Source organism: Acanthochromis polyacanthus, chromosome 12 (assembly GCF_021347895.1).
Source record: "Acanthochromis polyacanthus isolate Apoly-LR-REF ecotype Palm Island chromosome 12, KAUST_Apoly_ChrSc, whole genome shotgun sequence".
Classification (NCBI taxonomy): domain Eukaryota; kingdom Metazoa; phylum Chordata; class Actinopteri; family Pomacentridae; genus Acanthochromis; species Acanthochromis polyacanthus.
In genome coordinates, this window is record NC_067124.1 from 13,122,557 (window position 1) to 13,145,938 (window position 23,382).

Sequence of the window (23,382 nt, forward strand, 5' to 3'; positions counted from 1 at the left end):
CAATGGACTTTGCTGTTACCTAATGTGCACGCACACACACACACACACACACACACACACACACACACACACACACACACACACACACACACACACACACACACACACACACACACACACACACACACACACACACACACACACTACTGTCTGTTTATACACTGTTGCTGCTTGTATGTGTTTGGAGGAAAACAGCAGCAGCACAATGACATTAATTTGACATTGTGGATTCCAGTGAGAATTGGAGGGTGACACTAACCCCGCTCCACTTGGGTCCGTTAACACTTTACGAGATTAATAAAGCAGCAAATATCTTCTCACACCCAGAAACACAGATTGCTCCAAATCTGAAAGAGCATTATTATCCATCTTGATAGCATGTACTGCAAAGTTCATTCAGATTTACTACTACAGTCTGCAGCATTGCATTGTATTCTCTCCTCAAATTAACTTTACTAAATAGGGCCCAACTCCTGCCCAACTTTGTGTAGTGAATTTGTGCAAGTCGACTCTCTGAACCTGCTCGTCAGGTCTCAGTTCCAGCCCCTAAATGATAAAACAGCTGATTATCTGCAGTACAGAGCTGCCATTCAGAAAAATACACGAGGGAAAAAAAGCAGTCCAGCCCTGCCGACTAGAGTGACAAATAAAAGGGAGCTCTGGGAAAAGGGGATTGTATTAACAGGAGGACAAACACCTCCAACAGAGAGAGGTAGGAGCACCGTGTGGCTTTCAGACTCATCAGCTACCAGTTCCCTGGGAGAATCATGATGTCCGGTTACATCCGATACCACGGCCTTCTCCTGCCGCCCGTCGCTCACACCATGAAGAGCCTGGAGTTTGCCCAGAATTTTGCTGTGCAGGACTCTGATGTGTTTGCTGTGACTTACCCCAAGTCAGGTACAGTGCATTTGTTCTCAGTGTAGTTTGCTTCCACCGATTTACTAACTTTTTCAGATTTATCCCACCTTTTTGTGTACATACCGCTGGAAGCATAGCCTGATTTAAAGTGGTACATTCATCAGGATGTAATATTAGAATCTATGCACGGTTTTCATCAGTAATCAGAATACATTTCCATGTTTTAGGTGCTCTAGAGATGCAGAAAACACACCAGATGTTTCAGGATTAGGGATTGAGCATAAATGCTGATGTCTGTGTTCCTCACCTCCAACAGTGATGTTAGTCTTTTACTTTTTGTGGTTGATGTTTATGGAAAGATTTTAGATTTTTTGCATGCAAGGGACATCCAGTTGTTTGTTTGTTGTTGTATTTATCCATACACCGGATGTCAGGTGTTTGTCTCTGCTATAATTAAAATGCTTTCCTGAACCTGAAGTTGAAACCGTTCAGCAAAGAAAACTTGATCCCAAAAAAAGATAACAAAGATTCATGTGAGGGTTTTCTGCCTGTTTTTAAGATTTGTTGGTCTGATAAAATGCAACACGTGGGTTCTTCATTTAAAAGCAAACTGGTATCTCTGCTTGGATTGTCAACACTGTTCATAGTTTGATTGGTCTGGTCCAAGTTACAGGGTGGAGAGATCCCTGCCCTGATGAGGAAGTTCTGTGCTGCGTTCAGGTGACCCTCGAAAAGCAGAATCTTCCCAGAATATTACTTTTGTTTCCGTTGACTTGGCTCGTAATGTGGTTAAAAAATAGAAAAATACTACATGAGATGATTAAAACTTAATGTAGAATCGAGAATATTGGATATTTTTAGTCTTTATGTACGCTGAGTGGGATTTTTACCACATGTCAGTGAACGCAGCAGTGCAGCTTTTTCGCGTTTTTGCGGTGGTTAGATTTTCAATCGTCAAACATGTCGGCTGCTAAGAAGATGTACATGCTCCATCACGGACTTCTGCTTCCCACTGAGACTCATTCCACAGACAGTCTGAAGTTTGCGCACGACTTCCGTTTTAAAGACGATGATGTTGTTGCTGTCACATACCCGAAGTCAGGTCAGTGCTGCTGTCACGGACTCAGATGGGTTTTACTACAAAGGAGAGTCAAAATATAAACTTTGTCGTAATTCTTGATGTGTATTGTTCGGGTTTAGAGTGAGCTGTTATGGTCCGTTGAGTAAATAAAAAAACACCTACAATGATGGAAACAAGTTTCTCTATCAGGCTTCTTTTTTTTTTAATTTTTAATTTTTTTTTTGCTATTCTTGACTTTAGAAAGTTCTCCTTTGCACAGAATGCATTATCTATTAATGGCTGCACAAACTGGAATACTTTACCTACAGCTATTAGAGAAAGCTCCACTTATATATGTATATATATGTATATATATATATATATATATATATATGTATAATTTTTTTTTTTTTTTTTTTTTTGCTTTTTTTATTTGCTTTTTTCACGTTTTTACCAGGAAAATCTAACAGAGTGACAACGAGAAAATCCCTGTGGAAAAAGCTCATGTTAAATTTAGACTAGAGTTTACCAGGAGACGTGGGACACTCTGACATTAACTGGAAAAAGGTTCTTTGGTCTGATGAGACCAAAATTGAGTTTTTTGTCCATCAGACTAAAAACAGTGTTTGGCAGACACCAAACACTCCATATCACCATGAGAGATGGTAGTGATAGCATCATAATATGAAGCATGATGGCGGCAGCATCAAGATGTGGGGATACTTCTCATCAGCAGGCCCTTTAAAGTTTGTAAAGGTAGATAGTAAATGCAGAAAGTTATAGAGAAATCCTGGGGGACAACCTGATGCCGTCTGCAAAAGAACTTTCTGTTGTCTAGCAAGGGAATAAGCCAAAGCAAACAGCCAAAGCTACACTGAGAGGGACGAAACAGAGCAACGTGAATGTTCTGCAGAGGCTGAGTCAGAATCCAGACCTCAGTCAAATAGTGAATTTGTGTCTAGACTTGAAAAGTGCTGTTCACTCATGGTGCCTGTGTAGCTGGGCAGATTTGCAGAGAAAAATGGGGTAGAATTACAGCATCCAGATGTTCTGGCTGATTGAGACCAACACAAGCTCAGTGCTGCAATTTGAGGCCAAGGGTGCATCAATTAGACACTAACTTTTACATGTTAGATTTTTAATTAATCAACATTACTTACACAAAAATAAAAAATGCTTATTATATTAACCATGACTGTTGAAAAGCAGTGAAAGTGGAAAAACTTCCAGAGGGGGACAAATATTTTTGATAAATGCCAATAGAGAGACAGATAGGTGCTGGAGCTTTGATCAAATATCCCCAAGCAGTGTTGAGCGAGTTCATTTTTTGAGATAGAAGAGAAACTACTTCTCTCCAATTTAGCTGTTTATTTTCTAATATCAGTGTCTCAAAGGGCTTGATCAAGGACCTTTTCCGTTTGGAACTACCTCCCAGAAAAGGATAAAGTTTGATATGAACAGAACATTTTATACAGGATGGTGAAATGTGATTGGTTACAGAACACAAACATACTGCACAAATACAGTGCCTTGTGAAAGTATTCGGCCCCCTTGAACTTTTCAACCTTTCGCCACATTTCAGGCTTCAAACATAAAGATATAAAATTTTAATTTTTTGTCAAGAATCAACAACAATTGGGACACAATCATGAAGTGGAATGAAATTTATTGGATATTTTAAACTTTTTTAACAAATAAAAAACTGAAAAGTGGGGTGTGCAATATTATTCGGCCCCTTTACTTTCAGTGCAGCAAACTCACTCCAGAAGTTCAGTGAGGATCTCTGAATGATCCAATGTTGTCCTAAATGACTGATGATGGTAAATAGAATCCACCTGTGTGTAATCGAGTCTCCGTATAAATGCACCTGCTCTGTGATAGTCTCAGGGTTCTGTTTAAAGTGCAGAGAGCATCATGAAGACCAAGGAACACACCGGGCAGGTCAGAGATACTGTTGTGGAGAAGTTTAAAGCCGAATTTGGATACAAAAAGATTTCCCAAGCTTTAAACATCTCAAGGAGCACTGTGCAAGCAATCATATTGAAATGGAAGGAGTATCAGACCACTGCAAATCTACCAAGACCCGGCCGTCCCTCTAAACTTTCACCTCCAACAAGGAGAAGACTGATCAGAGGTGCAGCCAAGAGGCCCATGATCACTCTGGATGAACTGCAGAGATCTACAGCTGAGGTGGGAGAGTCTGTCCACAGGACAACAATCAGTCGTACACTGCATAAATCTGGCCTTTATGGAAGAGCGGCAAGAAGAAAGTCATTTCTCAAAGATATCCATAAAAAGTCTCGTTTGAAGTTTGCCACAAGCCACCTGGGAGACACACCAAACATGTGGAAGAAGGTGCTCTGGTCAGATGAAACCAAAATCGAACTTTTTGGCCACAATGCAAAACGATATGTTTGGCGTAAAAGCAACACAGCTCATCACCCTGAACACACCATCCCCACTGTCAAACATGGTGGTGGCAGCCTCATGGTTTGGGCCTGCTTTTCTTCAGCAGGGACAGGGAAGATGGGTAAAATTGATGGGAAGATGAATGGAGCCAAATACAGGACCATTCTGGAAGAAAACCTGTTGGAGTCTGCAAAAGACCTGAGACTGGGACGGAGATTTATCTTCCAACAGGACAGTGATCCAAAACATAAAGCCAAATCTACAATGGAATGGTTCACAAATAAACGTATCCAGGTGTTAGAATGGCCAAGTCAACGTCCAGACCTGAATCCAATCCAGAATCTGTGGGCAGAGCGGAAGACTGCTGTTCACAAACGCTCTCCATCCAACCTCACTGAGCTCGAGCTGTTTTGCAAGGAAGAATGGGCAAGAATTTCAGTCTCTCGATGTGCAAAACTGATAGAGACATACCCCAAGCGACTTGCAGCTGTAATTGCAGCAAAAGGTGGCGCTACAAAGTATTAATGCAAGGGGGCCGAATAATATTGCAGGCCCCACTTTTCAGGTTTTTATTTGTTAAAAAAGTTTAAAATATCCAATAAATTTCGTTCCACTTCACGATTGTGTCCCACTTGTTGTTGATTCTTGACAAAAAATTAAAATTTTATATCTTTATGTTTGAAGCCTGAAATGTGGCGAAAGGTTGAAAAGTTCAAGGGGGCCGAATACTTTCACAAGGCACTGTATGTCCATGTCTCTTGGCACCCGATTCATCCAATCTCCAGTAGCCGCACCCCGTAAAACGAACTTTCCCAGAACCCTCTTCCCGCTCTCTACCTTTTAGTCTTATTGCTTTGTTAGCTGTGATGTGATGCAGCTTTTGATGGTATCTCATAGGGAGGATTATTATGGTTTCCACCCTTAAACAACCCCGAGTTTAGCAGTTTCAGTGCAACTGGTTGTGACCTTATAAGGAAATAGGAATATACTGTGAAGCAAAGCCAATCTTTTTATCTTTTTGGTGTGTGTATGTGTGAAAACACTCTTTGTACTGATGTGTGTGTTTGTGCAGCTGTAACTTTCCAGCTTGATCTGTCTGTATCCATCATGTATTTAACTCTTCAGAACCTGAATTAAATGCTCTCCCTCTTTTCAGGTCAAAACATCTTACACATTAATTACACAATAAATGGTTATTAATATCAATATTGTATTACTCATATGTGACATCAGTTTCAGTGTTCACCTAGCAGTGCCTTAAAAAATAAATCCTAACAGCAGGTAGTAGTAACAATAATAATAATAGCTTTATCTGTATTGCACTGCACATACAGAATGAATGCTTAAGAGGCCTCAGTTAGACAATTTTGGGGATCAGATATAATGTGTGTGTGTGTGTGTGTGTGTGTGTGTGTATATATATATATATATATATATATATATATATATAAATCCATAAAATAGTGAAAAAACTAAAAGAAAAATCTTAAAGTAGACTTTAAATTGAACAGGGAACCAATGAAGGGAAACTGTTGTGCTTTTATGTCTAGTTTTTGTGAGAAGACATGCTGCTGCATTTTTGACCAACTAAAGTTTGTTTTAAAGATTTTTTTTTGAGAGGCAAGACAACAGTGTTACAACAACAGTCTAGTCTGCTAAAAATCGCAGCATTAATAAGTCTTTTGGTGCCACTGTTAGAACGAAAAGGTTACACATATTTCTGAGATAGCAAAATTTATTTCTAGTGATGTTTCACATGTGGAAGTCAAATGATAGATCACAAAACAGAACAGATTTTTGGCTCAGAATAGGCCTCTGGAAGCTGACTACACACAACAGTAACACTTTGTTTATACATAGCTTTTAGTATGTACCAGAGTCAACCTGATAATAATGTGGAAGGGAACTTCCATGATGCCCCATGTGTTTGCATAACTCTTGCATGTGTTTTTTCTGGAATGGAATTTGCCTCAAGTACGCTGAAAAAATGTAAGTTTTGCAGTGGATTTTTAAAGAGGCCACACTATGAGGGAGTTGGAAAACTAAAACAAATAATAAGCTACAGTACAAAGACGAAGGCTTTAGCACGCTGCTTAATGCACAGGCTTTCATTGTGCAAACACATTAATGTTTCAACACCAGAGTGTCCTCATCTGATAACTCTGATGGAGACACTGTCATGTTGAAATGCTAGGCTGAGGCTTTTCAGTTGCAGGAACCTCCTCACTTCCTGATCACCAACATGATTGGTCCTATTTTATCACCATAATTCTCCAGCAACATAAAACTCGATAATACAAAACTGATAAAATTAGCCTCTCTCACATGGCGAGAGTGAAGTTGCCATTCATCGGTAAAGAAATAGATTTCCTAGCAGCCTTGGACAGCATATTTAACAGTATTACTGACACCAAACAAGCCTGTGATCAGTTTGTATACAGCAAAGAATATGATTCTGTGTTTCCTCATTTAGCAGAAATTTGCATTTTTCTGTTTTTTTCTGAAATGAAACAGCAAAAATCCATCTATGCAGTAAAAACCCTGCAAAAGATAAGCTGAAAGATAGACTCCAGTCAGCTTTATTTCATATGGAAACCTCCAAATAAGAGTTCTTAAAGAGCTGACAGACCTGACTTTTAAATACCACTAACAATCAAAAAAAAAAACAAGAATTCCTCCCAGTTGAAAACCATTTGGGGCTAATGGACACTGCCTGAAGCAGTTGTTAGTTAAGTTTCTGTAATGAGGACTGTGCAGTCATTAATTGAAAGGTTTCATGTCTAAAGTGATATGAGATGTGACTTAATACTATGATTTCTGTTTTTTGGTTTACAGTTGGCTTTGCCCATTTATAGAGTCACACACCATCCTGCAGGGCATAAGATCATGGCTTTATTAAGGGGTAGATACTAAAATGCCACAGTGGACTTAACTTTTATCTAATATACTTATAGACACCCCCGTACCTTCTCTGCAAATGCACTGTTGCTGCCTCCTGAAAAGCAGAATGTTTGGCTGCACTGACACATTAGCTTGAAGTTATGGATTGTGGGGAGAATTACAGTGACTCTGGGATCAGGGTGGCACCAGATCTGCTCCATGTACACCAGTTTACACTTTCAAATATTAATATATTCAAATAAATCTGCTCAGTTCGGCTGACTTTCAATTGTGGTTTCGCGCAGAGAAAAACACCCACATATTTAGATCAGGTCAGAGACAGAAAACAGAAACTGAACAAGCTGACAGCTGTTCCCAAGAGACATAACTTCATTAACACAACACCAGCATGTATTGTTTGTGGCTTGTGAGTGTCATGTGTGCTCAAATGTCTTTACCTCCTGATTCCTAATCAGGGTAATGGGTTTTGGGACTACAATACATACAGAATAAAATGGAAACTATACAATCTTCGAGGAAAATCCACCTCGTTGCAGATTTTTTGGGGACACACACACTACATTGATTCTTCTAAATTGCCACGAAGACATGAGACTTGAATTTATAGCTCATGAGGAGCCACTTTTTGGAGGCACAGAGAACTTTGTCATTTGAGAATTTACTTGTAAATCGAACACAGTGTTTACAATATAGAAAAATTCACTCACATTGCTGCATAGTTATTGAGTCAAACTTAATCAGAATATTAACAATTCATAAATTACTTCAAAGATTATTAAATTGTTCCTGATTTTTTTCTTAGTAATGTCAAACTGTAAAGTGATCGTTGTATGTACATTGCAGCAGGAATTGTTTTTAACTAATTTGTCATATGCAGTTTTCTCCGTTCTGTCTGAGTTGTGCCCACAAACTTAGACTCTCAAAATCCCTGATTTTGATCGTATCGTGTTTCTTCGTCTCTCTGTTAGTATCTTTTCATTTAAGTATTATTTCATCCACCTGTCATATCTGCAGGTACTATCTGGATGCAGGAGATCCTCCCACTGGTGCTGAATGGAGGAGATCTGACCCCAATCCACACCATTCCTAACTGGGACCGGGTCCCGTGGCTGGAGGAGAGCAGACTGGCGTCGGTCGTGGATCAGCTGGTGTCTCCTCGAGCGCTGGTCTCACATTTTCCCTACAACCTCATGCCTCCTTCCTTCTCCACCTCCAAAGCCAAGGTGAACTTTTGGAGAACTGGTGTGATAAATTTGTTCCATATTTATTAGAAGACACGCTCATATGTTTGCGTTTGTATTTGTGCTGTAGGTGATTTATGTCATGAGGAACCCGAAGGACCTCGTGGTGTCCTCTTACTACTTCCACCAGATGGCCGAATTCCTTGAGGATCCAGGAACATTTGATGAGTTCGTGGACAAATTCCTGGAGGGAAGAGGTCAGAGGTTACATCCCATATAAAGACTTAAGTTAGAGAAGTGTACAGATGTTCCTCGGTAGAGGGAAGTTAGGTTCAGCAGCCTAATTTCAGCAACTCATTTCAGATTTTCTGGTGTCATGTGAAAGACGTCTGTGCTTGCTGTTTTTGCCAGAGCAGAACAGTGCGTTATTGCAAACTTTTAGTGGTTCATTGTCTGTGTCGTCTGCAGTGCTGTTTGGAAAATGGACGGACCACATGAAGAGCTGGATGAACGCGGAGCTGGGTGACAGAATAATGTACATCACATATGAAGACATGCTTCAGGTAAAGCACTTCCCAGAGTTTTTCATAAACAGAATATTTCATTGCATTCCCCATACAAAAAAGAGTTGGCTGTAATCTATAAGCATTAAAAATACTTTGAAAAAATATGTCCAATGTATTGTGTCTTAAAACAGTGTCGGAGTGTTGCACTGACGGTGTGTCTGCTACAGTTCAGACGGACAGTTTTTCAATGCGCTAACAGTGTGTTTTTAGACATGATGTGACAGTTTTTCAGAAGATCAGTTATATTAAAATAGATGTTCCCAAAGTCTAAATGTATTACTTAATTTTAAAACACACAAACTTAAACTTCCAGTGTTTCCTCATGAATTTAACATCCCTATGTCTCCATCCAGGACCTGCCTGCAGCTGTCAGGCGTATTTCAAATTTCTTGGGCCGCAATCATAGTGAAGAAGTCATTCAGAAGATAGCAGAGCATTGTTCTTTCAAGGCCATGAAGACCAACACAATGTCCAACTTCAGCCTGGTCCCAAAGATATACATGGACAACGACAAGTCTCATTTCTTCAGAAAAGGTGAGGCTCCATGTGTCTTTATTAGCCTGACTGAGGACGACAGGTTAACTCAGGTTGGATGTCAGATTTAATGAGATTTAATCAGGTCTGTTATTAAAACATTTCTGGATTTTTAAGAGGCTGCATCATTGCCTCGCAGCTTAAAGATCCCAGGTTTGCATTCTGGCCTGGGCCTGGGATCTTTCTGCATGGAGTTTGCATGTATTCTCTGTGATGTGGGTTTTCTCCGGGTTTTCCGGCTTCCTCCCACAGTCCAAAAACATGTTGAGGTTCAATGGTGATTCTAAATTGTCCATAGGTGTGATTGCGAGTGTGATTGTTTGTCTCTATATGTAGCCCTGTGATAGACTGGTGTCCTGTCCAGGGTGTCTCCTGCCTTCACCTTAAGTCAGCTGGGATACACTCCAGCCCCTCAGCGACCCTATTGAGGATTAAGCGGTGTATAGATAATGGATAGATGGATTTTTAAGATTTTTTGTCTCTTCAGAGTGTTGTTGCACTTTTGTTACTTTATCTTATGATGTGTTTTTGTGTCAGGCATCGCAGGAGACTGGAAGAATCATTTCAACTCAGAGCAACTGGCCCGATTCACATCAGTAATTCAGAAAGAGCTGGAGGGTGAAAGCTTCTCTCTGCCGTGGAACATGGACTGATGAAGAGCTGGAGCAACGTAAAACCCTGATCTGAAATGATCCATACATTCAGTCATTACTGGGCCAAAATGTGCATAATTACTTTTAGTCTGGATTGTAGGGAAAGAGTATTTTATTGACCTTGTTAATGCGTCATCTTCTAAAGGATTCAAGTTCTCAGGACTGACCTGCACATACAACCACCTGAAGCATGAATGAAACATCTCTACAGATGCAGAGTGGATGAGATATTTTGTGTCCAGGATGTAAATGCTGCATTGACAAAAGCTCAGCCTAGACATCAGACACATTTGTACAATATTTTTTTAATCGGTAACAAAGAAATGGTGCTGTAACACTTATCATTTATATCTCTCACATCTGCTTATTACACATTTATACACCGGCACCAGCTTTTCTGTTACTTAACATGATGAAAACATGATTTTGTGCAAAGTTTTATAAAAATCATTCAAGTACATGCTAAATATTGTCTTTAAAATGTGTGATAAGCAATAACTGGACAACAAATATGGCATTTTATTTAAGACGACAAGCTGCAAGGAGCTACTTCATATTTACAGTTCAATGCAGTGACAGATTTTGTTGATTTTAAAATGAAAATAAGTGAATACAACCTCCGCAGTAAACGTGACTTTAGAAATTGAGTATTTACTTTACATGATAATGCACATTTAGATTTAGCTCTACACTGTTGCCTCTTTGAGTATGTGCAGATTTCTGAATCTTGCTGCAGTTCCAGCTCACCTACAACTCTGCTCAAAGTTCAGTCAAAAGTCAATGAGTCAGTACATGATGACTTTTATTACACATCACAACTTGCTTTTTGTAGCAGCACAGCATTTTTCTCTGACTTCTTTACTTTAGGATTCTGTGTTGGATTTTTGAGGTTTGAGGTCATTTTTCTGTTGCAGAAATCGTCCTCCTTCATTGAGTCACTGGTTACATCAATAACAATTCTTGGTGCCTTACGATGTCAGTGAAAGTCTAACATGTTCTTCAATTATTGTTTTCGTGTTTGCTGGAGGGACTTCAAAAACCAACAAAATGTGTAATAAAGCCAGTGATGCCCAAACTTATGCATACAACTGAACACAGGAAAAGCTTAATTATCAAATATAGTGGTGACTGATTTTTTTACATCATAAAATGCAGGTAATTTGTGTATTTGTGGGGTCGATTAGTGTTTTACAAATCAAGAGGGATTTTGCCTAAAAAATGCCCTGATGTGATGTAGAGCAGTCGGCTGAGTATTTAACGGCAGGATTTTTTTTTTACTGCTTTAATTCAATAGTCTTCCATTACAATGTGCTAAACTCTCTATTATACATGGTTTTAACTGCATTTCACCTGACTGGATGATTATTATGAGGATGGTCTGACTTTTGATAATTACTGCATTTCTATTGCTTGTTGCACACTTGCTAATTAAAGCATACACTAAATAAAGAGTAGTAGGAACTGTTTCTCTATATGTCCTTCTTATCCAGGAAATGAAGTTAAGGCAGAAGTTGAAACTTGGAGGTATGAGTAAGGTCCAAAGGGACTGGGACATTAGTTTCAGACGATGCTGTTGAATTTTTTATTTATTTTTTTTAAATGTCCACAAATGAATTCTTCCATTGTTCAAAAAGCTGGGCAGAAAAAAAACGACAACAATATTATCTGCATGGCCGAGAAAAATAGTTTTTTTTGTTAAGTGAGTGACCAAGTTAATTTGATTATTCTGCACAATGCAACTCCTGCAGCCTCATTTCCAGCCTACACAGACTGAATATCCTCGTCTGCACGCATCAGACCACAGACAGCTGCTTGCAGAACAAGCTCAGACAAGTCGACATACATCCCACCTTCAAAACACGAAATGACAAAGAGCTGATGTAAAGTACTGCAAATACATGAAAAGTCAGGCAAGCTGCAGACAGATGTTTTACTAGGATGTGTATGGAGAAAATCAAAGAAAAAAACTCAACACAGTTTTATGTGTTAGTGCTCTCTGTTTTCTGACACATTAACCTTAAGATTGAACAGTAATTAAAGCAGGTTTTGTGAAACAAACATTACAGCGCAAAAGTTAACAGCAGCTGACAGACCGAGTCTTTTTCCACCTCCAAATGCAATACAGACATGAAGCAGTGGCAGACATACCATGTTGAAGAGCTGTTGCTTGAGAAAACAACATTCCCTGGACACTGAAGGCAAACACACCCAAACATTCGTCTCCATGCAGACGACAACTGTTGCTGGAAGAACACAAACACACACTCAGCACTCAGGAAAACAATAATTAGGAAAGCTGGAAGGATTAAGCCAAATAACTGATTGTTGCAAAATATAGGAAGCAACTCAAACAAATGATTGACCAGCAGGAGGCAGTAAAACATGTTTGCTGTGTGCAGATCCTCAGTAACCATTTCAAATACAGTTAATCTTGAAACGATGAGGCTGAAGACAGACAGGCAAGTACAGACTAGCACATTCATAGACACAGAATAATAATAATGATAATAAAAACATTTACTTGTTAGGGAAAACTGAAAACTGAAACAAGACAGTCCTGCATTTGAAGGCGCTCGAAATCTTGTCTTCCAGTCCAAATGCTTTTCATTCTAATAGCCTGCAGTGCAACAAAAAAGAAGTCAAACTTGTCAGCAGTTCAAAAATAATAAAAGTGTTAAGCCTGATTTATTACTGAACTTTTATCTACATGCAAAAGGAGCCTTGCAGTCTTGAAAAAGCTACTAAATGCTCATATTCAGTATTTGATCTAAAGATAAATAATAATCCCACTCAGATATTCAAAAATGTTTAATTGTGCCATGATTTCAGTCTGAAAACCTGACAAATTTGAAAAGATAAGAGGCGGCCAGCTAGCTGCAAATTCAGTCCCAGATTGTTTCATGTCGTTGTCTGACACTATCTTTCCCCAAACTTCACTAACTAAAAATGACCCCAGAAAAATATGCTTTAAAGATAACATATATTACAAATAACAAATAACAAATAGTCTTCAAGGGCTGTTGCTGTTGTCATTTTTTCTAATTCTTCAACTTCACTTTTCAATTAAAATTTGTCATAAGAATAAACAAAATGCAGGTAACAGACTTCTTCATGCAACATAAATAAATGTTTACATGATGTCATGTCACTCATGTTACCTTGTTTTTTTGTTGTTGTTTAGTCGATGTTTGTAGAAAAGATTCAAACAAAACTGAATATGAATATTCTTCTAATACACATCAGTGCAATCTAACTTCAACATACCATACATATATACATACATGTGTGTGTGTGTGTGTGTTAAATGAGAAACTTTATTTCTACATAGTCAAAATATTAATGGGATAATCATCTGTTGGCCGTTCTATTGAACACAACAGCTGCTTTAACATCTGTTTCATTCAGTTTGCGGGTTGTTTACTGTCGTTTCTACATGTGCGCATAAATCCACGGTGCTTCCACCACATGACAGTTTCTTTTACCTGAGGAAATTTAAATAAAGTTGACAAAAAATGGTAATATTGTTGTTGAACGTTCTACTTAAACAAAAATTAAAAATGGTGTTAAAATGTTAACATTATTGTGATATATTCAGCACCAAAATCTAGGTGAAGTTGGTTAGTAGAAAAGACTGAGTAAATGTAAACAGTGTTGACAAAAACATGTTAATATTGTGTAAGTGTAGCATGTAGGGTATATTCACGGTCAGTTTGTTATCCTTGTCTCATAAAACTGCAACATGAATAAAGCAGAGATTTTGATGGAACATTTAAGGTAAAATTAACACAAGAATGACAAACTCCTTAATACCAAAGTGAACTTGTCAATCTAAACGATGCTGGAAACCTCTAGTGACAAACACCAGTTATATTATATGTACATTTGTAACAAGTTGCTCCTCTTGTGAAATTAAATGCAAATGCAGAAGATCTCAAAAAAACATCTTGACTCCTTAAAAAGATCATTTTCAGTGATTACTAATTGACTAAATGCCTAAACCAGGTGTTAAATCTTCTATGTGAACACAAATAATTGTTGTTTTTGTCCTCAATATTAGTTTTAAAATGCTTTAAAATGCTGACAACACTGTAGATTAATTTCTAGGTGAAGTTGGTTAGTAGAGCAGCGGTGTGTGTTTGTGTGTGTTTGTTTGTGTGTTGGTCTCCCCTGAGTTCTGACACTACTTCAATTACATGGTGGCCTTTTGTGCCTGGAGGGGTGGGGTGTGTGTGTGTGTGTGTGTGTGTGTGTGTGTGTGTTCTTGTACTTGCTACATGGTGAGTACCATTTTCTGCATTTAACTATCAAAGTGAGGACATTTTTACAAAGTGAGGACATTTTGGTCGGTCCTCACTTTGAAACAGTCATGTTTGAGGGTGAAGACTTGTTTTTACAGAACAGGTATGAATTGAGGTTTGGTTAGGGTTAGGGTAAGGATTAAGTTTAGGCAATCAGTTGTGATGGTTAAGGTTAGGGTAAGGCTCTAGGAAATGCATTATGCCTATGGATGTCCTCACTAAGATAGAAGTACAAACGTGTGTGTGTGTGTGTGTGTGTGTGTGTGTGTGTGTGTGTGTGTGTGTGTGTGTGTGTGTGTGTGTGTGTGTGTGTGTTTGTGTGTTTGTATCTGTGCAGGCAGACGATGGGCTCCAGGACACCCACTTCGCTGCCGCCTTGTGCCCACTGGTCCTGCCCTGGGCTGCCCACAGGATGCAAGACCACTTTGATGCCTTCTTCTCATCAACATGGACACACACACACACACTTACAGTACACAAGATAGCCAATAACTCCTCAGAAGGTCTGTAATCTTTTAAAAGTTTCTAACAATCAGTCAGCCAAGTCTTCTAAAGCCTGCTGACTTCCGCCGCCCAAAGCAGTGTTCGCATTTATCCAATGAAGCTTCACTCAGAGTGTTTTTAATCAGCTGCAATGTGCGGAATCAGCTCAAGGCTCACAGAAATCTTTGATCTTGTGTCTGCTGCAAGTGTCTCTGTTTTTTTCTACTCACTAACTTGCAACAAGTTGTTGCTTGGATATGTGCACAAGTGTGAACTTGACCTCCAAAGTACCAACAAGTTTGATTTGTTGTTCTGTAGAACCTGGTATTTCTATTTGGGACCTACTGAAATTTCTGTAAATATAGACTGTATCCTCCCTTTTGTCTAAAGGACAAGTTGAACATTTTGGCAAATACAGTCGTTCACTTTCTGGTTGAGAATTTAAAGAAATGAAGTTGTAACAAGCAGCTAGTTATCCTAGCATAGCAAAAGACTGGAAACACAAAAACTCACCAGTTTTTAATGAAGTTGTGTTAAAAAGTTCAGTCAAGTTACTGTTATTTATAAAGTACTTAAACAGCAGCTGTTAAGTCAAAGCGATTTCCAGTAAAGTAATTATACTGACAAATTTACCCGTCTTTAAATATTAAGACCCTTCAGTGTTATTTAAAATGCTAATTTATCGTACTAAATTAAATATTAAGGTTAAGTCCTTACAGTATTGATAATTATACTTTGTAAACACCTTGTAAAATGCATCAATTGAACACTTTTTTTAGTCGATTAAACAAGATAAGATGTAACGTACGTATCTGTGATGTGTAACAGTGTAACAGTGCAAAATGTGCTCGTGATAGGGTTTTGCTAAAGCTGTTGTCCCAGTTGCTGTTTCCTCTGGTTTCCAGTCTTCAGGACCCATTGATCCCAATAGTATGTGTCTGCAAAGGCTGCACGAATACGGCTACAGGAATACGGCCGCACCCTTCCGGTAAGTTTAGAGCACTCTTTAAAGAGAACGCCACCTACCACAATTTACGTTTTAAATTGGGGATTTCACTCAAAATATACTTACATCACAAAAGGCTTATTCAAGAAGAATTCTCCGTTCATTTTAACCCCTGTAAGTTTTTCTACAGAGCCAGAGGCTGCTCTTTCTGGACCACACCAAGTATTCCACACAAAGTACTACTTCATGTCCTACCTATGACTTTAAATGTTTAATTCACCCAAGTAGTACTTATTACAATGTCACAAGTTATCACTCATAACTTGGTTGCTAAGGCTAGCATTTGGACAAATTGTTCAATAAAATATTAATGGAATCATCTGTAATGGCCTTTGTGGAATCTGGATCTAACAGGACAGTCTAAAAGGTTGGAAAGAGACAAAACACAGGGACAGCTCTGAAGACAGATATACATTTATTTTACACAATAATATGAAATAGAAATGAAAGCTGAACACACACACACACAAACAAACATAAGTAAGTGAAGTCTATGACTCCCGCTGCAAAACCTCTGATCTCACTTCCTCCTGACAGACACACAGACAGACATTAATAAGCATAAGTACACTCACGCAACACTTTTGTTTTTGTTTTCAAAGATCTAAAACTTTTTCCACATACACAATATCACCATTTCTCTCAAACATTGTTCACAAATCTGTCAAAATCTGTGATAGTGAGCACTTCTCCTTTGCTGAGATAATCCATCACACCTCACAGGTATACCATGATTAGTGCACAGATTAGTATATCTCTCCAACGTGCCAGACGCCTTTCCATCACAGGTTTTAGTTGAGACACATGGAATGTGGGGTGAATCCTCAGGGAAGAAGGTAAATGGAGACGTACTGAGCTCAGGTTCACTACACGATCCACTTCAAAAGGCCCGATGAACCGAGGGGCCAGTTTTTTGGATTCCACACGAAAGAGGATGTCCTTAGCCCTGGTAGGTAGATGGGAGCTGGCCTACGATGGCGATTAGCTTGTGTCTCCATTCGTTGGGCGGCTCTCAGAAGGGCCTGCCGCGCTCTCCTCCAGGTGCCTTGCATCCTCCGGATCAGAGGATGGACCGAGGGAATATTTATCTCCATCTCCTGGGAGGGGAACAAAGGTGGTTGATAGCTTAACGAACATTGGAATGGGCGATAGGCCAGAGGAAGAATTTGACAGAGAGTTATGGTCATATTCTATCAATGGAAGTCTTTCACACCAGGAAGTCGGGTTTTCAGAAGCCATACAACGAAGAAACACTGCTAAAGTCTGGTTAGTACGCTCTGTTTGCCCGTTAGATTGGGTAAGAAAACCCGACGTAAGACTAACCTTAGCTCCCAATGTGTTGCAGAACGTTCTCCATACCTCAGATGTGAATTGAGTTCTGCGATCTGAAACAATGTCCACTGGGATTCCATGGAGGCGGAAAACATGCCGCACCAGCATTTCAGCAGTCTCTTTGGCTGTGAGAAGCTTAGGCAATGGAACAAAATGTGCAGCCTTTGAAAAGCGGTCCACTATGGAATGGGCGTAACGGACGCGGGGTACACGTGGGACATGTCCCCCACACTTTCCACATCTGTCCCCTCTGTCCCCCGCACTTTTTTTCAGCCGTTACAACAGCTAAACCCGTTATTAGTATCCAGTAACGTGTTTTCCCGAGCCGTCTTTGAATGCACCATGAGCGCATGATAACGCAGGTGTTCCACAGGAGACGTGCTGCTGTGCTGAGCAGTGCTGAACGTGCGTCTGGAGTAATGTTTAGCAAACCAGCCAGAGCCAGCAAGAAGCAAAAAACTTTACACAGTTCTTTCCAAACAAACCGTGTAAGTTGTGTGACCTTGTTGGATGCAAACAATGTTAGACTTGTTAGCTAAATGATGACAATGTAAAACGTGGCAATATATCAATATGTTAAGCTAGTTAACAATAATTTAAATGTTGTTGCCTCTGTTACATTACTGCTAATTAGTTTATTCTTGGAATAAACCCAGTCCTCTTTAATTTCTGGGCTGAAGATGTGCTCACAATTGCTCTCCATGTATTTAAGTCTTTTGGTCCCAAAAGAGGAGAGTCGGGGAGGAGAAAAAAGAATAGGCTATCTATGGTATAAAAGTGGTTAAATTTACAACTATTTTTTACTGCTTCTCTTTCAAATTCTATCTCAGAATTTTGATTTTCAGATTTTTTAATGATTATTTCCATAACAAAGAGCAGAGTCAGGCAGGAGATGGACCAGAGGCGGCGGCCAGCAGTAATGTTGACCATGCAGGGTCTGCAGAGGTGAAAAAAAATATAAGTGGCTGAGAAAAAATATGTATCTATGGGTTAAAGTGATTTTGAGGTTAAATTCTACTGCAAGTTTTACTCTTCCTAATGCTATTTCAGAATTTTTATTACCACATTTTTTTATGTTTATTGCCATAACAGAAAGAGCAGAGTCAGGGAGGAGATGGATCAGAGGCCAGCAGCAGGGACAAGGATGTAGGGTCTTTACAGGTAAGGAGAGATTATAACTTCCTGAAAATATGATATCTATTGCAGGGAGAAACCAGGCAGTACTGATCATTTCATGTTCAGTGTTTGGCACCTTTGGCTACTCGTCCAGTAGATGTTCAAGGGACATTGTTGTCAACTCAACTAGAGTTTGGCCACTAAAACTTTAGATTTTATAGTTTAAACTTTTATACTTTATAGTTTAAAGAACTAGCCTAGTTGGTCCCCTGGTATTGTACTGTGGCTGTTAGGGATTATGTGGTTCTTTAGCCACTAAGGACGGTGCAATTAAATGTAAGAGAATGATAAATCGCTCTGAAAAATTTGTCCCCCTCACTTCTGAGATGGTGGTTACGCCCATGCACTATGGTTAAAATAACTGAGTTACCTTGAGAAACTGGTAGTCCAGTAACAAAATCCACAGCACTGTGGGACCACGGGCATCTGGGAACTGGAAGGGGCTGAAGAAGACCCGAGCTAGCCTGGTTTGAGGTCTTGTTGCGTGCACAGATGGTGCATGCGGCTATGAATTCCTTGGTATCTGCCACCATAGTTGGCCACCAGAACTTCTGACGGAGGATCTCCAAAGTCCGGCTAGTTCCTGGATGGCAGGCAATACGTGAAGCGTGCCCCCATTGGAGGACCTGGGAAGGAACAGTGTTTGGAACAAACATTTTTCCCTGTGGGCCGTTACCTGGGTCTGGATTCTGCCTTTGAGCCTGACGAACTGCTGCTTCACTTGCCAGGTTAGTGATGCCACTAAACAGGACTTGGGCAGGATGGACTCCGGCTTGTCAGTTTCCTCCACTGCAGAGAACTGGTGGGAGAGGGCATCAAGTTTAATGTTTTTAGAACCAGGGCGATAAGATAGGGAAAAATTAAAACGTTCAAAAAATAAAGTCCATCGTGCTTGGCGAGAGTTAAGTCTCTTAGCGGACTTAACGTACTCAAGGTTCTTGTGATCTGTCCATACAATAAAAGGCTGTTCTGCCCCCTCCAGCCAGTGTCTCCATTCCTCCAAAGCTAACTGAACGGCAAGCAGTTCTCTGTTTCCAATGTCACAATTTCTTTCAGCTGAAGAGAGGCATCTGGAAAAGAAGGCACAAGGGTGAAGTTTTTGATCTACAGGGGAACGCTGCGATAGGACTGCCCCCACCCCGGTGTTAGAGGCATCCACCTCCACAATAAATTGGAGGGTTGGGTCTGAAGTGAAGTTATGAACAGTGCCCCCGGCAGGTCGACCTCCCTTCTCCCGTTTTCTTTCTCTCCAATGGTTGTCCAATCTAATGGCTAAAGAAATCCAAGTTTCCAAGGAAGCTGGTTCATCTCGGCTAGTCAATTCGTCTTTCATCTCTTCATTCAGGCCTCTGTAGAAGGCATGTCTTAGTGCAGACTCGTTCCAGTCTACTTCAGCTGCCAAAGTCCAAAACTGACAGGCATACTCTGCCACTCTCCGGCCTCCCTGTTGTATAGATCCCAGCCGAGTGCCTGCGTCTCTGCCGCCGACCGGGTGATCAAAATTTCTCCTCATCTCGTCCAAAAAGGCGGTATAGGAATTACACAGGGGTCCCTGACGCTTCCAAACTGCCGTCCCCCAGTCTCGAGCATCCCCGGATAAAAGCCCGATCAAATAAGCTATCTTAGATCTATCTGTTGCATAAGACTGGGGCTGTAGTTCGAACACAAGGGATACCTGCTTGAGAAACGCCTGACAAACTCCACCGTTGTAACGTTCAGGGGTCGGAGTATTAGGTTCTTTAATGGCCGTCCGTGTTTACTACTGGAGTAGCCTGATTCGAAAGTAGTTTTAGCTTTTGGGTAAGCGCGGGGAGCTGCACATACAAAGTTGAATTACTAGCGGACAGCAGACAGCGGACAGCGGACAGCGAACGCAACGTCTCATCGTGTTTAACTAAGACAGCAATCAAACCCGGCCAGTGTGTTCTGGAGAGACGCTCCAGAGGCAACATCTGCGTCTGCTATATCCCCTGCTGAGCTCATGTTGTGGCCAGATTGCAATGTTACGAGTTCAAGGGAGCTCAGGCGCAGGGAATGAACAGATGGGGTTTTAAATGCGAGTGAGGTTTATTTTCTCAAACAGAACTGTGACTACAAATCCCAAATAGGGAACCACAACAGGAAATACTTGAGAACAGAACTTAGCCGCACTACTAAAACAGGAACAGCGACAACTAGAGGCTAGGAAGACTTAATTCCAAAAACACAAAATCACTGACTCGCTATGGGTATTTTCCATGCAAGCAAGTATTACTAATACTAAGCTATATAACCAAAGGCGAAGATAACTGGAGGATGCAAAGTGCAACCGTTACTGTGACTGAATCAAAAATACTCGAGAAGCTAGACTTACTCTACAACGAGAGTCATCGAAGGTTCACAAACAATCATTCACTCTACTTTAGCTTAAGTAATTAATCAGATCTCTCAGTTACCAAGAGAGGAACGAACTATGATGCTCGGACTGGGTTCTAGCGAGACTGGAAGCGTTTGTTGCAGCTGACTTGGGGTTCAGGTGGCGAGAAGCGACAACAGGTGAGTAGAAGTGACGCCCGGAGACTGGATCTGCACGGATGATGATTCTAGACTTGACCACGGACTAAGTGGTAAGGTGGTGGAGGTTCTTAAACAACGCAAACAGGAGCGGCTGGACCGGGAACTGAGGTAGAGGAACGGAAATTGGAGTTAGTACGAGGGCAAAAACAAACTAGAAAAGCACTCGGAGAGTGCAGACCTCCGCCAGGCCATCGCTCAATTGTACAGATGACCAATCGGAGTTTGTTTGTCTGTGTTTGTCTGTTTGTCTGTTAACAGCATAACCCAAAACGTAATGGACGGATTTAATTTAGTTTTAACAGTTTGTGCACAAAGCATAACATGCATGTACAGTGTAACAGCACAGTGTTTTGACGCACGCACATAATGGTAGCGTTGCGCGCGCGTGTGACGGTACCGTACGTGTCGCCGCCGCGCTTCATTTTGTCGGTCCCGACTTGCTCGGGCAGCCCGAACCGGCCGCGCGGAATTCGGCCATCGCCCGGGATCTTTGTGCACAAAGCATAACATTCATGTACAGTGTAACAGCACGGTGTTTTGACGGCGGCGGCGCCGCACGCACATAACGGTAGCGTTGCGCGCGCACGTGACGGTACCGTACGCGTCGCCGCCGCTTCGTTGGCGGCCATCCCTCGCAATTGTCCTTCGACCTTCAAAAAAAATCCTGGATCCAGACGGTGATCCGGATCACCTCCAAAATCTAATCGATTCTTACTCTTGCTCTTCCGGACATCCTGTAAAAATTTGGTGAAAATCCATCCATGACTTTTTGAGTTATGCTGTTAACAGACAAACAGACACAGACACAGACACAGACACAGACACACACACACACACACACACACATGTTTGTTTTTCTATACCAGTGGGGACTTACCATTGACTCCCATTCATATCTAACTCCTAACCCTTACCCTAACCCTAACCTTAACCATCACCAAATCAATGCCTAACCCTAAACAAACGTTTTTGCACTTTTACATTTTTTATTAACAACAATATGGCCAAGAAAACGGTGTTGCCACCCGTGGGGACCTCATTTTAGGTCCCCACCGTAAGACAAGTCCCCACCTTTATAGCAAATAGTCAGGTCAAAGTCCCCACCGGTATAGCAGAAACAAGTACACAGACACACACACACACACACACACACACACACACAAACCCTGGTGATTACATTACCTCCTGGCGGAGGTAATGACTGAGGCGAGAGTTCTGGCTGCATGCATTACAGGCTGTGTTACAATCCGGCACTGAGAGGTGGGTAGTGTCTGCTTATATTGTAGAGGAAGAGGATCTGATTGTTAGCTCCCAGCTGCTCCTGCACCAGCTGATGATGATTGCGGATGAAGAACACCTGTTGCCGCTGTTGCCTGCAGGACCAACCTAGAAAGGGAGAAAGGTGGAGAGAGAGAGAGAGAGAGAGAGAGAGAGAGAGAGAGAGAGAGAGAGAGACAGGGAGGGGAGGGGCACTAACTGGGCCTGGCTGCAGCCGGCCTGACAGGTCTAAGCTGGAAATACTAATAAATCTTTCATGTTGACATCCTCCTAGCATAAATAAAACATCTTGTCATTATACAGATGAACATTTTTACAGCCACAAGCATGATTTGGTATTTTCTCTACACTCACTAGGAAGTTGGTAACAATGTTGGTCTCTGTGCGCTTCCATGTAGGAATGAAATACATATCCTCTATATAAATGTCTTTACCCTATGAAAAAATAAAGAAAAACACAATGATAACAAAATGGATTGTACAGCTGTATTGTTTAAGCTTTAAGTGCCATTTTTGCTTTACATTACATACGTGTTGCTGAGCTGCTTCATAAATCAGTTTCATACAGGCATTTCCAATCTGTAAGAGGCAATGTAATACTCAGCAGTGAAAAGGCATAAACACAAAAACAAACATGTTTTTGATTTTATTGTTTTTACCAGTTTACTACTCACATTGGAATCCATGTTTCTTTGCAACCCTAGGGTCCAGAATTCTTCTGGTGGAACACACATGGACTCTTCTTTCACAATAATTTCTCCTGCAGGCCATGTCTTGTCAGCACGTAGTTTAGCTACACATAACATGTATTAGTTAGACAGTAATATGTGCCATCACAAAGTAATAATATTTCTACTGATTAACTTGCCACCTGTTCCTGGATAGGATTCCAGTCTTCTTCCCAAGCTTAATCCGAGAGGTGGACCAATACATTTAAAATTTTCTGTCCTTGATTCAGTCTGTGTAATGATGCAACTTCATACAGGCTGTACAGTAGACAGAGTAGAGGACGTAAAGGAGTGAAGGATAAGCCTACATCAAAACTAAGCATTAGATATACTAAGTGTCTCATCATCACAAAAAAATGT

General features: G+C 40.6%; 1 protein-coding gene across 2 annotated transcripts; it reads left to right on the forward strand.

The window, feature by feature from the left end:
- Nucleotides 1-603: 603 nt before the first annotated feature.
- sult2st3 (sulfotransferase family 2, cytosolic sulfotransferase 3) lies at nt 604-11,631 on the forward strand. 2 transcript variants are annotated; one of them, XM_022216312.2, is made up of 6 exons: nt 604-900; nt 8,246-8,454; nt 8,543-8,669; nt 8,881-8,975; nt 9,332-9,512; nt 10,050-11,631. In XM_022216312.2, exons 1-6 carry the CDS (start codon nt 768-770, stop codon nt 10,163-10,165), a joined length of 861 nt encoding a protein of 286 aa, XP_022072004.1. In that variant the 5' UTR covers nt 604-767; the 3' UTR covers nt 10,166-11,631. The 2 variants fall into 2 exon arrangements, with proteins under 2 accessions (XP_022072004.1, XP_022072003.1); XM_022216311.2 differs by lacking the exon at nt 604-900 and adding an exon at nt 1,772-1,963.
- The last annotated feature ends 11,751 nt before the right edge of the window (nt 11,632-23,382 follow it).